The following is an 18,786-nucleotide window of genomic DNA, read 5'->3' as shown; positions in this document are numbered from 1 at the left end:
AAGGTGGTAATATCGTTTCTTGTGTCAGTCAGGGCTGGAATGGTGGTTCCCATTTTAGAGCATCTACTGCCCTTGTGGAGGATTTGAGTTTGATTCCCAGAAGCCACACTGCACTGCTCACAAATGGCTGTAAGTGCAGCATCAGGGGATCTCACACCCTCTTATAGCCTCCATGGGCACTCCCATGCGTCAACCAGAAGTGCACAGGAATGTGTGCACACATGCACACACACACATAAACACACACACACACATAAACACACACACACAGACACACACACACACACACTATGGGAAGTGACCTGGGCCTCACTGGCCAGGGCTGTGGTGGCACCATGAGGAGGCCACGATAAGAACTGGCATCTCCAGACCAATGGACACTTGATCTTCACAGTTATGGGCCCACAAGTCTGTCCTGTAGACAGAGGTGTCCAGCTGTCTACAGATGTACAGATACCGACCCCCCCCACACACACACGTACAGTTACTCCAGTAGGAACTCCACAGGAGGGTGAGAGGAGAGCTCTGAGTGACCCAGAGTTGTGATGAGGACCCAGGACTGTACACACGGGCCCGCCCGGCCAAGAGTTTGTAGATATGGGAATCCGACAGCAATGCAGGAAGCAGATGTCACTTTCCCACCTCAGAAAGGATGGTGGAGCCCATGAGAAGGACCTGAGGTCTTCTGACAGACGGGCTCACTCTGAAAAGGCCAGCCCTGTGAGTGCCATGCTGCTCCTCACAGCAGAGGAGGAATAATGAGGAAAAAGACATAATCCTGACTGACAGGCTGCTGGGCCTCCCCACGCTGAAGGAGGAAGCCTCCTGAACTGTGGGCGAGGCCGATGCTGCCCCACCTGGAACACCTAGCCCCAAGTTTCCACCCACTCCAGGTTCAGCAGCTCCATGCTGAGGGACATATCTCACCCAAGATAGCCTCTACTGGGACCTCAGAGTCCCTACTCCACAGCCAGGAAGGACAAGAACATCATCAGATTCCTTCATGATGGGTAACAAGGCCCATGTGCTTGTGAGGCCCATGTGAGCCAGCTCTCCAGAGTCTTCACCCTCTGCCTGCCCCCGTAAGTGAGGCTCTGAGCTGGGCTCCCTGTGGCATAGCCAAGAACCAGCCCTGGGGGCCTTGTAGTCTGGGGGAGATGAAGCACAAGCCAGTCAACAGATGGAGTTTCCCAGTGGTGTGATGGGCAGAGTTCCAGGAAGGAGTAGTGGGATGCAAGAGTTTACACCAGGACCAGCTGTGGCTACCACAAAGGACAGAGAAGAGATAAGAGGGGCACTGGAGGCTGCAGGGAGCATGAGAGTCCTGATTCCAGATGTCGCCTAACCACTACCAGGGAGGGCCAGCTCTATTCGTCTCTCAACATCCTCAGTAATATGCGGGTTCTGCTGTAATACAGGCGCCAGCGTGTTCCGACTTTGTACCAGAGAACTGGACTAAAGCGAGGTCAGGGTCTCCTCCCATCCCCCCAAACCACAAATAGGAATAACACACATCAACAGGCCACAGACTGTCCACTGGCATGCTACGTGCTATTCACTGTAATTTAAGTAGTGCCATGTCACCCTCACTCTGCAAACAGTGACACTAAGGTGCAGGAAACAGATGGCCTAACCAACAGTTCTGAGCCCCACGGCCAGCTCCACACCTTGGCTCTCCATTTCCTCACTCAGCACATTACAGCGGCTTGCTCTGGGTCTTTTGATGAAGAGCCAAGAGAAAGATCTGAAGTCACATGACAGATGCACCCACACTGAGAAGGCCAGAAGACTTCTAAGTGCCATGCTGGTACCCAGGGCAGAGCAAGAAAGAAAACTAGGTAATACCAGAGGATGCTGGGAACACACACCTGTGCCACAGCCCTTGATGGCAGGCATGGTCTTCTGCAGCGTGGCTTTACGGGGGGTCTCTACTGGTTCCTCAGTCTGAGCACACTGCACGCGCGAGCGTGTGCACGCACACACACACACACACGCACGCACACACACACACAGTGGTCCACCACTCAGAAAGGAAAGACTCCCTTCTCCTAGCCCGTGCTCACAATATTCAAAGTAGGTCCGCCCCAGGCAAAGGGTATTGATTAATAAACTGACTATAAAAATGTTCCCTTTTCTATTTCTAGGCTTCCCTTGCAGCTAGCTCTTTCCTTTAGCATCCTATTTTTAAATGACAAGGTTCAGCCTAGCTTAGATGTGAGTAGAAAAAAAAACCTGAAGTGCATTTCTGAGAGGAAGGCAGACTGAGTTCATAGGAGACAAGGCTGCCCTTCCTGCCCCATCCCACCCGCCTTCAATCACCAACCTACCCACGTCAGTCACTTGTTTCAAGAGAAAACAGCGTTTGCTTATAATGCTAGGACGTTAGAGGTTAGAGTTAGCCAAAGTTATAATTTAAAGTTAATATTTCCCCTAGCCTTACCAAGATGTGAAAAGTACATTCTTGCTAGGGCCCTCAAGTTTAGTTCTTAGGATGACAAATGCCTCTTTGTTACTGAATTCACTTGCCTCTAGTTAAAATACCAAAAATATCAGCATTATTTATTCTTCACAAGAGACTGAAAGTATTTGTGTTATTCTTCCTACATCTTTAAAGGGCAGAGGTCAATGCTATTTAAGGTGAAAAAGGCAGTGTAGCTACTTTTAAGACCTTTAAACAAATTAGTATTGTCCTGAAAATTAATTTTAAAGTCTACTACTATGATAGGCCAGAAAACTGAATCTCAGAGCCCCATACCAACAGACAGTTAAAAGCTCTATTTTTCTTTTTTCTTAAGTGATTGATGGCGCAGAGCACATAGCTTCCCCATACCTCGCTTCTGGATGAAGACTCGAAGCAAGGGGTTTGCACTTGAGACCGCCTTGCAGAAGTTGTCGTCATTGTTGATGGGCAGCAGGTCCCCGTGCACATCGGCATAGCCGATGGTCACCTCGGTGTTAGAGATGTGGTGGGTGTGCACCACCAGCTGGTAGAAATCTTCAAACTTCCCAGGCTTGTGGCGGTCCAAGGAGAACCTTCGGAACTCGGCGCCAAACTACAAGGCAAGAGATGAGGGGAGTGAATTCGGGGAAGAGACGGTGAGAAGAAGGCACAGTGTGCTCACGGAACAACATGGTAACCAAGTCCCTATGAGGTCATGGGTAGCCCCGTGCTGCAGTCTTGTGACTGAGCAAGTTGAAACCTATTTAAAATATATAAAGTGTGTTTTTAATTTTTTGTTTTAAAGTTTTAGGTTTTCATATGGCTTTAAAAAATATCCCCTTTGTTTTGATTCAACCCCTCCCCCCCATGTTTCCTCCCCCTCCCTGCTTAGACCTTTGCACTCACAGATCGACTATCAAATTACCCATGTACTGCTTACTATCTTGTTTTAAACATCCCCACCATGGCCTCTTATTAGTTTTCTGGCTTCTATGGTAACTCCAAGTAAACAGAAGCAAGGAGTCACACACAAGAGACAAGAGAACGACGCAGTGCAGGTTGCTGGGAACCTTACAAACTGTGACAGCAGCCTGCCACACAAGGCTGGTGACGACGTGTGCAATCGTGACTGTTAGGGGGTGACCAACTGCTTTTGATTTAATGCTCACACCGTAGGTGGGAATCCACCCTGGGTACTGAAGCCTGGTCCAAACCCCATGGCAGGGGAAACGAAAGGCCACAGGAGGAATTGAACACTGCTATTTAGCCAAACGGACAACACAGCAAGCTCCTTTCTAAATATTTATGTTTAGAACCACAAATGCTACTCTAAGCCTCCACCAGAGAAGGCTCCCTTTCCAGTGAATCGTGGTGAATGAAGAAGCTCGTGGCGTTGATCACGGTTGCACACGGTGTTGAGAATAAGTCACTTATGAGCGCTTAGCCCTAAACTAGGCATTTGTACTAAAGACTGGAGAGAGCACTGTGGAAAGCGGACCGAAGGAACGGAATTGCTGGAAGACAGGGAAAGGACTGTGAAGTGCTACCTATGGCCAATGCACGGCCATCGCGATCATGAATTCACAGTGGTGGCGATGTGTGCCCTGGATCTGCACTGGAGTGGGTCCTTCGGCAGTCAGACAAAGATGAAGGGGGGAAGCTTGGGGGTCTCACCCCTCACTGCTGAACTATTTGCTATAGACAGATCCAGGGAGAGGGGGAGTCATTGCCTTCAGCTGTGGACCTAATGGTGACCCCAGCAGGCTTCAGTGGACAGTTCCAATCAAACGCTAACACAGATGGCCCTGATTTGAACTAAATGGGTCACAAAACAAACCTGAAAGTCACCAACCTTGGAAGCGGACTGGCAGGGAGGAGGGAGAAGCCTGACACGGGTGTGGGAGAGGTAAGAGACATGTTGGGGAGGAGCAGTCAGAATCAGAATGCATCATATACAGGCACGAAACTGTAAAATCAACAAAAATATCTTTGGAAAGTTAGAAAGAAAGGCATAACCGGGGGGGGGGGGGATAAAAAAGAGCCAGCTTCCTTTCAAAGGAAGTAAACGTCCACCTCTGCACAGTAACTGGGGGCTCAACACACTCAAAGGCTCTGGGACTGACTCATTTTCTGCAATCCCTGGCCCTGACCTGGCTGCTCATGGAGCTGCTCACAGGGCTTATGTGTGCCTCCTGAAGGACCAGCCCACAGCCTCTTGAAGTCTGCAAGGAAATGGCCACGGTCAGACTGACCTGAGAGTCTTAGCTCAGACGAGTCTTCGGTATAATTAAGAGGTAAACAACGGGGCTTGAAAGCACACAGGGTTAAATGTTAGATGTTACACAAGCATGGCCAGTGTAGCACCTGGACATTACACTTGACACGTCATCTCAAGTCACTGGGGTTTGTGTCAGAAACCACCTACCACGCTCTCAAGTTTGGGGCTGTATCCCAGAAATTTGTGTTTTTAACAAAACTTCCCAGAAGTAACCAATGTTAGTGTCTGGGGTCACATATGGAGGTCCAGTGGCTCAAGGAAAACAACTCCCAGAGATCCGTGTGAAGACCGACTTTCCTGAGAGAGAAGCAACTGCTGTTTCCACTTCTTGCAGGGCACACAAAGCAAAGCCAATCTCTTACCTACCTCCCCTGCCCAGGACATACAAAGGAACAATTGAAAATGTTGTTGGCAAAACGCTATATTCAGTGACTAGTCAGAAGTCTACTGTCCCCACCCACACACACAGGAGGAGTATGGCCCAAGAATTAGTGTCCGGCTAGTCACGTTTATGCATGGCTAATGCCCTGGAAAGGCTCTGGTCCGTCTTTGCTGCTGTCAGAGGTAAAGATCTTTCACCCTGGCTCTCATTACTCAGACAAGTATGGCATTTCTTCTCTGTAAGTAAGGAAGACATGATGCCCATCAGCGGGCAGCTGGGCAGAGAGAGCACACTGGTCTTCATTCAGAGGGATTGGAAACCTCTAAGATACAAACGGTGAAGCCTACAGTCCAAGTTCTATATGGTTCCTTCCTGCTGTTGTCATCCAATCAAATCATAACGCATTGACTGCATAAGCAGGCAGTCTTCGTGGTTCCCATCTGTCGCTGACTTCTGCTGAGTCTATGAGCACACACCCCTTTCTTCTCACGGAGGACATGAAAGACCGTAATGGTGAGTAATGAAACCCCAGGAGACTTTCTCTCCCGTCCTTGCTTGGGTCTCCTCAGCAGGATGTGTCACTGTACACTCACCTGAGGAACTCCCCTCGGCGCTCACAGCACCCTGCACTGCAGACTCAGCACCCACAGGCTCCCACATTCAACACCCAAGTTCCCCAGTGAGGTTCCCACCTCTGCTTCACCTGGCAACTAGCTGGCACGCAGCTCAACCTAGTTTTCACTATTTGAACAATTCTCCCAAAACATGTGCCTTCTGGTAGCAATTTGGGAAGACAAAAGAATTCAGACTTTTCTTTTCTATTTCCCCCAATGTTAAATTCATTTTTATTGATTTTTAAAATTATTATTAGATATTTTCTTTATTTACATTTCAAATGTTGTCCACTTTCCTGGTTTCCCCTCCGAAAACCTCCTATCCCCTCCCCCCTTTCCCTGTGTACCAACACACCCATTCCTGTTTCCTTGCCCTGGTTCTTTGCCCTACACTGGGAAACCAACAGATTGGGAAAAGATCTTTACCAATCCTAAATCTGATAGAGGGCTAATGTCCAATATATACAAAGAACTCAAGAAGCTAGACTCCAGAGAATCAAATAACCCTATTAAAAAAATGGGGTACAGAGCTAAACAAAGAATTCTCAACTGAGGAATAGTAAATGGCCAAGAAGCATCTAAAGAAGTGTTCACCATCCTTAGTCATCAGGGAAATGCGAATCAAAACAACCCCGAGATTCCACCTCACACCAGTCAGAATGGCTAAGATCAAAAACTCAGGTGAGAGCAGATGCTGGCGAGGATGTGGAGGAAGAGGAACACTCCTCCATTGCTGGTGGGATTGCAAGCTGGTACAACCACTCTGGAAATCAGTTTGGCAGTTCCTGAAAACTGGACATAGTACTATCTGAGAACCCAGCAAAACCACTCCTGGGCATATACCCAGAAGATGCTCCAACATGTAATAAGGACACATGTTCCACTATGTTCATGGCAGCCTTGTTTATAATAGCCAGAAGCTGGAAAGAACCCAGATGCCCCTCAACAGAGGAATGGATATAGAAAATGCGGTACATTTACATAATAGAGTACTACTCAACTATTAAAAACAATGAATTTATGAAATTCTTAGGCAAATGGATGGATCTGGAGGATATCATCTTGAGTGAGGTAACCCACTCACAAAAGAACACACAAGATATGCACTCACTGATAAGTGGATATTAGCCCAGAAGCTCGGAATACCCAAGATACAATTTATACACCACATGGAATTCAAGAAGAAAGAAGACCAAAGTGTAGATACTTCGATCCTTCTTAGAAGGGGGAGCAAAATACCCATGGGAGGAGATACAGAGCACAAATTGTGGAGCAGAGACTGAAGGAATGACCAACCAGAGACTGCCCCACCTGGGATCCATCCCATATACAGTCACCAAACCCAGACACTATAATGGATGCCAACAAAAGCTTGCTGACAGGAGCCTGGTGTAGCTGTCTCCTGAGAGACTCTGACAGTGCCTGGCAAATACAGAAGTGGATGCTCACAGCCATCCATTGGACTGAGCACAAGGTCCTCAATGAAGGAGCTAGAGAAAGTATCCAAGGAGCTGAAGGGGTTTGCAGCCCCATGGGAGGAACAACAATATGAACTAACCAGTACCCCCAGAGCTCTCAGGGACTAAACCGCCAACCAAAGAGTACACATGGTGGGACTCATGGCTCCAGCTGCATATGTAGCAGAGGATGGCCTAGTTGGTCATCAATGGGAGGACAGACTTTTCTTGATATGAGAAAAGTCCGGTTTGTGTTTGACCATGTGACTGGCCTGCCACTCAGAGATCCCGTTGTGAGTGTTTAATGTTGGATGCTGTTCACATCTCCAACAGAGATGTGAGAAATGCATTTTATCTATAAATTAATTATTTTCCACTTAACATCGGAGTAAACATGGGGCCCCTGAATGAAGGATTTAGTAGGTGCCACTCATTCACCCCATAGGATTCTTGGTAAGGCCACTGATTTTTCTACTTACCAAAAATTGAGAAGCTACGTGGCTCTAATGACCAGATAATTAACACATCTTGCCTGTCAAGTGTTTACTTGCAACGGAATCAGAAACTGTTCATATTGAACTTGCAGCAAACATTTCCTTAATGGTTCTCAGGGTTACGCTGACAGGTGATGCGGGGAGAGGTCAAAGAGGCCTCTCCTCACCTGCTTGCCCAGGGGCCCTTACTACACCTGGCCCTGCTTTCCTCCTCATCTGCTCGCCCAGAGGCCCTCACTACACGTGGCTCGGCTTTCACTGACAGAGCATATGACTTGTGCGTGAGGAAAGCTCATGCTGGTGTTGAAATCTATTGCAGTAAAGAGCAGAGAAAGACGACATTTTCCTGGTCTCTGAGCAATTAGTACCTTTCATTAAGTGAAGGACGGTAAGATGCTTATTCCAGTCACCTCCCAACATCTGCACCTGGATTTCAACTATAATTTGGTAAACGGTGTCATAACTCGATGTAGAATTTTTAGAAGGTCAATTCTGTAATCCACACCAGCCATTTTTGGTTTTATTTAAAAATTTTAATTCTTTAATAACTCCATGTTTATATATAATTTTTTTATTTGTACGTGTATATGGATCCCATCAGGTCTGGACCTTCCCTCCCACTCTTCTAGCCTCACTCCTAATCCCCCACTTTGTGTCCCCTCTTTCTGAAGTGGTTGCTGTGTGCACATGTGTGCACCCAGTGAACACAGACAACCCATCAGCAGCCACTCCCTTGATATTTGCCACTTTTTGTTTGGTTTTGATTTGTTTGCTTGCGCTGGGGGCAGGGTCTTGCTATATAGATTAGTTTGAACTCAGTTCTTGATTTTCCTGCCTCAGCCTGGCGAGAGGCAATTACAGAAGTCTGACACCATAGCTGGCTCATTTTAGTCATTTATACAATGCAGGGGTGATCATTACAATACATCTAAAACATGTCTGTGTCCCTCTCTCTCACACTAATGTATGCGTGTGTGTGTGTGTGTGTGTGTGTGTGTGTGTGTGTCTGTCTGTCTGTCTGTCTGTCTGTCTATGTTGCCTAAGCTGGTCTTGAACTGTCTGTCTGTCTATGTTGCCTAAGCTGGTCTTGAACTCTCAGACTTAAGAAATTTTCCTAGCACAGCCTCCTGAGGGATGGGATTACAAGTGCGCCCCAGTGTTCTAGTTTGTCAAGTTTCACACTTGACAACTGAAAATACCACCAGCAACAATTTAGTAGTGATTTAAAAAAAAAACAGATTTTATAGCCATATGAAAAATATTTCAATTTAAACTTATCTAAACTTTTTATTACATAGAAGAATGGGAGATAATCAAGCATAAATTAGTAGGATGGAAGAATAGAGGAAAAATCTCTTGGGATAATAATAGATAAAAGAAATCAAAGAAAACAGGAATTATGTAGATTTTCTGATCGTAAAGATTGTGTTTATTCTATTTTAAAATGTTTAATGGAAATACCAAACCACCCTATTCAGAATTCACCGTCTACATTGAAAAGTTCAGCTGGGTGTGGTGATATGCACACAGGCAGGAACGCCAGTGAGCGTGCACGTGCACATGCATGCGTGTGCTCTCTCTCTCTCACACAAACACAAACACACACACACACACACACACACACACAAACACACCCCTCCCAAAGCTGCCTTGCTGGGTCTAGCTAGGACAGCAAGCAAGATACTATATAACCTATTTCTATAGGAAAGAGGGAAAGCCCCTCTTTCCCACCAGCACTCAACTCAGACAGCTGACTCCTTTCTCCGGGAGGATTAATTCTCGGCACGCGGAAAGACCTTAGCCTGGGGAAGGTCGCCTTACCGGAAGTGCACTTATCAAAGAAAGGAGAAACCAGCCTGAGTCATCTTCCAGCAGCCACAGATCACTGGAGTCTTGAACCATCAACACATGATATATAGGACCTCTTCTAACATGTGTAAACCCAAGTGCTTATAATAACACAAGCTGGTTTTGAAGAGTGCTAGGGAATCGATTATTATAAAACTGTCAAATGAGAGACTTAATCAGCTATTTTTAAAGGAAGAATACTTGTCACTGGGAATACACTCACAGGTGTGCAACGCCTTAGTTTCTACAACTTTCAGCAAAATAAGTTGTCATTCCATTATTTTGATAATCCTGACACACTCCATCTGTGACCTCAGTTTTTATATCGCCAGAGGATAGTAAACATGGAGGGAGGCCATCAGCTTCACCTTTTAAAGCTTAAAGAGAAACTCATCGAAATACAAAACTCTTAGACCAGTCAGCAAAAGTACATTATCCTCAGCTGGGGATGGTGGCTCACGCCTGGGATCCTATCACTCAGGAGATTGGGGCAGGAGGATTACCACAAGTTCCAGATAGCTTGGGCTACACAGTAGTACCCTGTCTCAAAAAAAAAAAAAAAAAATGTCGTCACCTAAAAGTGAACTTTATTTTGATTCTCTTTAACATATATTCAACAATAATTAGATGACTATATAGTTAGAAAAAAGATATATGTATAATAATATAGATCATCAGCTAATCTACTTTCTGTCATCTCTCTCTCCCCTCCTACCTCTCCTCCCCCATCTCTTGAAATGAAGAGCTTCCAGCTCAATGGGACATCCTGTCTCAAGGCAATAAGCCAGACAGTGATAAAGAGAGACATTCTCCTGCCTCAGCCTCCAGATGTATGCTCCCCCTCATACTTACATACTTACATATGTAAGGCATACTTACAAACATACCACACATATACAAAAAGAGTTACAAGAAAACATATAAGCACATGGAAATTAATTAAAATATACCCTACCAAAGCGTACAGAATGCAGTGGCATCACACATGGGGAAACTTAAAGGAGAGGCGTTAACCTCAAAAGGCGTCACTAGAAACTAAAAAAAAAAGTGCAAAAGCAAGCAGAAAAGAATGGACTGGAGATTAGGAAAAGAGAGGGAAGAGGCGGGGGGCGGGGGAGGGGGAGGAGGAAGAAAACAGAAAGTGGGGTCTTTGAAAAGATCAACAAAATAGGCACATCTTTAAGTAGGGGGGAAAATCCAATTATTCCAATTGTGAAGGGAAGGAGGGGGATATTTACTGTGGATCTTTAGGAAGGCGGGATTCCGAGTCTCCCAGTAGCAATGGCCACTGTGATAAGGAACCAGGATCCCTTTGAGAGATATCTGATTCTAGGGCTGGGCTCCGGAAACACGTGAGATGAGTCTGGCCATTGCACAACAGCAGAAAGCCAGGAAGCCAGACAAGCCCCACAAACATGGAGCATGCTGAAGGGGACAGGAACCAACCGGGAAACGTGCCAGTGGCCAAGCTGGGACAATCTGAGCAAGAAAACAAAATAGCACAAAATAAACATCCACGGGCCCACACTGATGTATACAGATGCCAGAGTAAACACTTGGTAGACTGAGCTTCCATGCAGGAGGACTCTAAAGAAGCTCTCGGACTAAGTCACCCTCCAGGAGGGTAGCAGGATTCTCCACCTTTTACGCATGCGCTGTGCATGAGGACTCTGCTCCCAAGAGTACAGTATGGTGAGGGAGGAGAGTGATTTCACGGTGGGGGTCTCAGGACACACTTCTCTCCTTGGGGGTCAGGATTAGCATCGACAATGGCAAGTCACGGTGGCCAGCGGGGATGCTTGGCATGATGGATAGAAATGGCACACGACCATTGTGGTTTTCCATTTTGGAGTCAGATCTCGAATCTAATGATGGAAAACTCAACAAACAGCAAAGTCCCCAGCAAGGGACACTCTGTAAAACACTGACCTGTGGTCCTCAAAAGCAAAAGGCCATCCAAACCAAGGACAGTCTGAGGAGCTACCACAACCAGAAGGAGGCATCAGAAATGAGTGGAAGGCCCTTTCCTGCATGAGATCTTGAAACATTAGGTTAGAAAGAACAGCAGGGAATTTGCAAAACACATGAAAATCAAGAAGAAGGAAGACCAAAGTGTGGATACTTCATTCCTCCTTAGAATAGTGAACAAAATACCTATGGAAGGAGTTACAGAGACTAAGTTTGGAGCTGAGACAGAAGGATGGACCATCCAGAGACTGCCCCACCCGGGGATCCATCCCATAATCAGCCACCAAATGCAGACACATATGCATGCCAGCAAGATTTTGCTGACAGGACCCTGATATAGCTGTCTCTTGTGAGGCTATGCCAGTGCCTGGCAAATACAGAAGTGGATGCTCACAGTCATCTATTGGATGGAACAGAGGGCCCCCAATGGAGGAGCTAGAGAAAGTACCCAAGGAGCTGAAGGGATTGCAACGCTATAGGTGGAACAACAATATGAACTAACCAGTATCCCCAGAGCTCGTGTCTCTAGCTGCATATGTAGCAGAAGATGGCCTAGTCGGCCATCACTGGGAAGAGAGGCCCCTTGGTCTTGCAAACTTTATATGCCTCAGTACAGGGAAACACCAGGGCCAAGAAGCAGGAGTGGGTGGGTTGGGGAGCAGGGCGGGGGAGGGGGAGGGAATAGGAGACTTTGAGATAGCATTTGAAATGTAAATGAAGAAAATATCTAATAAAAAATTGTTAAAAAAAAGAAAAGAAAGAAAAATCAGATGCACACACATACACACACTCACACAAAGAAAGGACATCAGGGGAAAACTAAATCTGAATAAAGTATGGGCACACTCAATTACAAGGTATCAGCATTGGCTGTATTTTGTATCCATTACACAAATATCCCATGGTAACCATTCTCATACCAGTGTGGCTGGTATGAGAATCCCCTGGATCCTCATTGCCAATTTTTCTGTACATTTAAAACTGTTCTAACATGACTTAAAACATTTTTATATTAGCCTACCGAGTTAACAGGTCTCCCTATGGCCTTTTCCTCTCTCCTTTGTTTTTGTTGACCCTCTCTTGTTCCCCACAGCCATGTCCGTCCCCTTGCTTGTCCCCCTCTGCCCCGAGAGCCCCACCTTTTCAGTTCCATGCTACATGTGATGTTACCTTCTCGACACCACACCCCCATCCCATTTCACGATTCCTTTTCTAAGGTCTCACAGGTGGAACTGAAAATATTGTATAAGGTAACCCTGGCTCAGAAGGGAAAATCCTACATGTTTTCTCTCATATGTAGACCTTAGCTTCTAAGTTTTATATGTGTGTAATTATGGGAGCTTGAATGTGGGCATAGTTCATCAACCTAATATAAATTTTTAAGAAAAGGTGCTACACGAATACTATGAGCAGCCATATCCTGAATACTGGATACTTTAGATGGTATAGACAGATTCCAAGGGAGAAACAAACTATAAGAACTTATTTAAAAGGAGAGAGAAACTCTGAATAACTTATAACAAGGGTATTGAATTAATTTCTAAGATCCCCACCAAGATGATCCTAGGCCTAATGCCTTCTTCACTCATGAATTCTACCAAATGCCCATAGAATTTATAGCAATGTCTCATACTCTTCAAAAAAGCATGAGGGGACACATCTCACTGTATTCTAACAGGCCAATTTTGCCCCCACACCAACACCAAAAAAAGGCATGAGAGTAAATTTACAGCTCAAAATCCATCATGAAGAGGACAAAAATCCATCAAAAATACTAGCAGTCTGTAACCATTAACATACAAAAAGAACTATACCACCAGACCCACCATGGTGAACTCCAGGCCTGCAAAGTTGTGGTCACATCTGAAAACAAGCTGTTGTAGTACACAAGATTAAAGGCCAAAAGCAGCACACACACACACACACACACACACACACACACACACACACACACAGTGTAAAATAAGACTCAGCAAACTAGGACTACCCTAGCTAACACTGTACTTGACGGCTTAAGGCAGACTAATCTGCCCCCGAATGAAGAAGACATCAAGGATGTTCACTTTCACATTTGAGCACAGGCAAGAAGGCGAGGAGGATGTTCTAAGATTTCTATTCATAGACAGAAATTACCCAGAATTCCCCAGAGCTGATGAATGAGTTCAGCAGGGTTTAAAGACACAGTATCACTACCCACAGCAAATTTTATTTTTAAAGCATAGCAGTGAACAATTTTAATCTGAAAATAAAGTAAAAAAAAAAAAAACAATTTTACTAAGAACATAGGGAAGGAGTACAATATTTAGGAATAAAGTAAACAAAAGACATGAAAACTCCGAATACTGTTGAAAAATTAAAGAAGATACAAATGGGTGAAGGCATTCTATGCTCATGGATTTCAGAACTTGTCCTTAGAATGGAAATGCTCCCCAAGTTGCTCTACGGATTCAAAGGAACCCCCATAAAAATCAGCTGCCTTTGGGAGGGTAACTGCCAAGCTGGCCCTAAAAGTACCTGGACATGTGGAGGACACAAAATGTCCAGCAGAATCAGGCCTGAAAAGAAGAACTGTAGGACTCACACTTCCTAATTTCAAATTTCCTAGCCTGGTGGTGATACACTGTGACGACAATCCTGTCAATTGGATTGGATTGAGAAGTACCTGAGACAGTGGGTTCTCTACCTTCCTAATGCTGTGGCCCTTTAATGAAGTTCCTCATGCTGTGGTAACCCCCACAAACCATAAAATTATTTTCATTGCTATTTCATAACTGTAATTTTGCTACTGTTATGAATCATAATGTAAATATCTATATACATGTAAATATATATATCTGATCTCTGACCCCAGTAAAAGGGTCATTTGACCCCCAAATGGGTTGCCACCTACAGGTTTCAAGGTTGCGAACCATTGACCTGGGAGATTGCTAAAGCACATTTCCGGGCGTGTCCAGACTCATGTAACTAAGAGGGGAAGGCCTGCCTTGGTGTGAATGGTACCATCCCAAGAGCTGGGGATCAGACACAATAGGAATAAAGAGTCCACCAGAACAGGCATGAACTCTCGCTTTTGGCACTACAGTGTGAACCGCTCTGCCCTGCCATGGGCTCTGTACCCATGATGGACTGAAGTGCTGCACTAAAGTGAACCTCCTCTCCTTCAGCTCCTCATGCAGGCCTTTTATCACTATGACCCATAGTCTGACTAACACATATATGATCAATGGAATAGAATCAACACGAATACATGGAATAAAACATGATTTGTGGCCAGCTGATCTCCGTTAAGAATATCGAGACAATCCTCTGAGAGAAGAAACGAACTCTTCAACAACTAGTGTTGGGATAACCGCATACCTATATGAGAACAACAGACTCCTAGATTACACCTCACAGGAAGACTGATTCAGGGCTGACGGTGATTGCTCATGCCTTTAATTCCAGGACTCAGGAGGTAGGTGGATCTTTGTGAGTTTGAGCTATTTCTAGGACAGCCAGGGCTACACAAAGAACCCTGACTCCCCCCCCCCCCCAAAAAAAAAAAGGTTCTGACTGGATCACAGAGTAAACCTGAGAGCTGGTATTTCAAAAACTCTTAATATACACAGGATTAAAATTTTAATTATTTGGGCTAGACAATTATTACTTAGATATGATACCCATGGCATAGACATCAAAAGAAAACATTAGGCAAACTGGATTTCATTAAAATTTAAAAGTTTTGTGCATTGGAAGATACTATCAAGAAAGTGGAAAGGTTATTTACAGAATGGGGAAATACCTGCAAATTAAACGCCTGGTGGGGAAATTGCATCAGGATTATATAAGGAACTTTAAAAGCTCAGCAATAGGCTGCCAGATAGTCGGGCTCATGCACTTGGCAGGGTAGTGCGTGGCACATAGAGCCCTATGAGTTCAAAGCCAGCCTGGTCTACCTAGAAAGCTCCAGGCCAGTGCCACATAGAAAACGCCTGTCTCAAACAAAACAAAACGATGTAACTCAACAACAGAAAGACATTCACCACCACCACCACCACATCAACAACAAAGATGAACAAACGCGTAGACATTTCGCCAAAGAAGATGCACAGATGGCCAATTAACACCTAAGCAGACGGCGCTCAGCATGGCTAGTCCCTGAGGAGATGTGGATCAGAAGCACCGGGCAGCTTTCTCAAGCCCAAGAGCCCTCTGGAATGCACACGTCCATCCTTTCCTCAACATCTCTCCTTAACTGCCTGCCCTGTCTCTTTATTAACCAACGCCAACCTTAGAAAAGTCTTTATCAAGTCACGACTATGGCTCTGAAGGGCACCTTGCAAAGGTTCACTCGAGCTTGCAAAGAGGTGGACAGTCTGCTGAGAGGTGGCTCTTGAAGTCAGTGGTTTACTCTGCCATCGTGCTCCTGCCTTTATCTGCTGCCTCACGACAGGCTCAGAACATGACTCTGGACCAGAAACTTCCAGAATCACAAGCTGAAATACACCTTCTTTCTCGTTCTAAGTGATTTGCCTCAGATAGTGAGGGAACTCCAAATAATAAGTTACCATTTCAAATCTCTTTGGATGGCCGTGATAAAAACGCTAAAAGCGCACCAGTGTGACTGTAGAGGAGTATAGAGCCTCGTACATTTTTGATAACATTTAAACGGTTGGCAGTTTGGCAGATCCTTAAAGTGTTGAACAGAGTTGCTATATAAAGGACCATGTCACCACTAAGCATTCAATCAAAGAGATGGATAAGTACGCCCATGCAAAGAGCAACAAAACAAATACAATGCTTATAGCAACATTGTTTTCAAAATGAAACAATGCAAGTGTCCAGCTGTCCAACAGGGCAAAGGAAGCAGGGTACAGGCTTATTATACTATACCCAGACTTGTTCAGTACTCAATGAATGGAGCATCGATCCATGCTAAAACAATGAAGGACCTTGAAAATATTAACCTAAAAGGAAAAGCAAAAGACCTGAAAGGCAGATTATTACACATTCTACTTATACGTTATGTCTAGAATAGGCAAACTGTAATATAGAAATGATGTTGTGAGCTGAAGGGAAGAAAAAACATTAAGAGAGTGGTTAGTGGGTATGGTCATTAGGGGTTTTGTCTGGGTGAAGAAAATGTTCTAAAATGAGATCATGGTAATGACTGTACAACTCTGAGACTATATTAAAAACCACCGAATTTTACAATTTATAGGTGTGAATTTCATTTCCTATTAATTATAGTGTCTACAGCTGTTATTTAAAAAGAGCGCACCTTCAAGATTATGTTTGTGAAACAGCTAGTCGGAAGCGCTCATTGGAAGCCATGATTAAAAACAGGGAAGTCTGTAGGGAGGCCCTGGACAGGTGCTGCACATGGAGGCTTGGGCTCTGCTTCAGCAAACAGGAAGGCCCGGGACACTGGGGTCTCGCATTTGCCAGCACACAATCCAGAGGACATGAACAGGTAAGGGATCAGGGGAGGTCAGGCTCTAGGACTTCTGGGCCTTTGGAAGGAGGTATGGGCTGTGAGGCTCGGGCCAGCTGAGCTGGCAGGGCCAGCTTTTCCAGTTTGAATGGGAAGGAGGTCGGAGGACAGGTGCTCTGAGCAGGGTGGAACCTGCCTTTTCCCTCTCACTCCTGTCTCCACCCTGACCCCGAACTGCAGAAGTTCCTCTGTTCTCTAATTCAGAAACTGAATTTATACAACTGGTGTTTCTGGAGTCAGAGGGCTCTGGGCATCACTTTCATTATTCGACATGTATCACCATGGCTACTGTGATTCCTAACTTCTCAAGTTAAAAGACAGTATCGTGACTTTATTTTTTCTTAATACTTCAAGGGATATGTGAACCTACCATATGTGTCTCCATGCAGATGCACGTTTAATTCAGAGCTTGGATGGCTCTGGAGTCTTCTTCATATGGGGGTCTTACAGTCAGCAGAGTTGAACCTCCATGCAGATGCACGTTTAATTCAGAGCTTGGATGGCTCTGGAGTCTTCTTCATAGGGGGGTCTTACAGTCAGCAGAGTTGAACCTCCATGCAGATGCACGTTTAATTCAGAGCTTGGATGGCTCTGGAGTCTTCTTCATAGGGGGGTCTTACAGTCAGCAGAGTTGAACCTCCATGCAGATGCACGTTTAATTCAGAGCTTGGATGGCTCTGGAGTCTTCTTCATAGGGGGGTCTTACAGTCAGCAGAGTTGAACCTCCATGCAGATGCACGTTTAATTCAGAGCTTGGATGGCTCTGGAGTCTTCTTCATAGGGGGGTCTTACAGTCAGCAGAGAGTTGAACCCAGTGTGCTGTGAGACTGGCAGAACTCAAGTCTGCTCAGCTACCATTATGGCATTGATTAAACTGCAAGCCTCTCACCTCCCAGGAGACCCCCTTACAACCCCAGTACACTGATGGTTCAGAGAGAGTGAGAGACTCGCCCAAGGCCACAGAGTAACTTGCTTCTAGGCTGGCTGGAAGTGGGGCCTTTAATTCTTGACTCTTTGTTCTTCTTGCTGAAGCATTTCATTGTGGCCACTGGTAGCCAACAGTCCATGCATTTCTCTTACTACAGAACACAGAGCAGTTTAGAAACCAATCTTAAAATGGCCCCTTAAGGTTCTTAAGTTCTAGAGCTGGGTGTCAGTTGATGGGGCTTTTAAAGATGACTGGCTCACAAGAGGTCTGATAGAACCAATCATGGGCCTCCTAGGAGAAACCAATCATTGAGAGTGTTCCTTCGTAGGGTTTATTCTGTCCTACGGGCTTCCTCTTCCTGTTGTCTCTGCTTCTTAGCAGCCGTAAAGTGAGCAACTCTGCCTTGCCCCATCCTTTTGCCATGATGCTCTGCCTGCCACAGGTCCTGAGCTGGCCAAGCAGGGACTGCATCCTCCGAAACTGCAAGCCAAAATAAACCGCTTCTCTTTTGAAGTTGTTTCTCAAGTATTTTAACACTTGATAAAAGGCAATTATTAACACATGGTCCCCAGACTTCATATCAAACTCATGCAGATCCTTTTTTTTTTTTTTTTGATTTTTGTTTTTTGGTTTTTGTTTTGTTTTTTTTGACACAGGGTTTCTCTGTATAGCCCTGGCTGTCCTGGCACTCACTCTGTAGACCAGGCTGGCCTCAAACTCAGAAATCCACCTGCCTCTGCTTCCTGAGTGCTGGGATTAAAGGTGTGAGCCACCATGCCCGGCCAGATACTTTTTTTCACTAAAAAAATGTTTTGGTGAAGAGGCTGGAGAGATGGCTCAGAGTCCAAGAGCATCATGTTTGCCCTTCCAGAGGACCTGAGCTTGGCAGCTCATAAGCATCTGT

The 18,786-nt window shown here is 45.4% G+C and overlaps 1 protein-coding gene across 2 annotated transcripts in view; it reads right to left on the bottom strand.

The window, feature by feature from the left end:
- The window catches only part of Pard6g (par-6 family cell polarity regulator gamma), a 71,873-nt gene that overhangs the window by 36,257 nt on the left and 16,830 nt on the right, over positions 1-18,786 (bottom strand). For both annotated transcript variants that reach the window (XM_029472238.2, XM_021150743.2), the window contains exon 2: positions 2,831-3,053. In XM_029472238.2, coding sequence (XP_029328098.1) covers positions 2,831-3,053 — 223 coding nt within the window. The remainder of the gene's footprint in view (positions 1-2,830; positions 3,054-18,786) is intronic.

Source organism: Mus caroli, unplaced genomic scaffold, assembly GCF_978045245.1.
Source record: "Mus caroli unplaced genomic scaffold, Mus_caroli_1 scaffold_19, whole genome shotgun sequence".
Lineage (NCBI taxonomy): Eukaryota > Metazoa > Chordata > Mammalia > Rodentia > Muridae > Mus > Mus caroli.
Note: the sequence above shows the minus strand (reverse complement) of the source record. Positions and strands in the feature narration are given on the sequence as shown.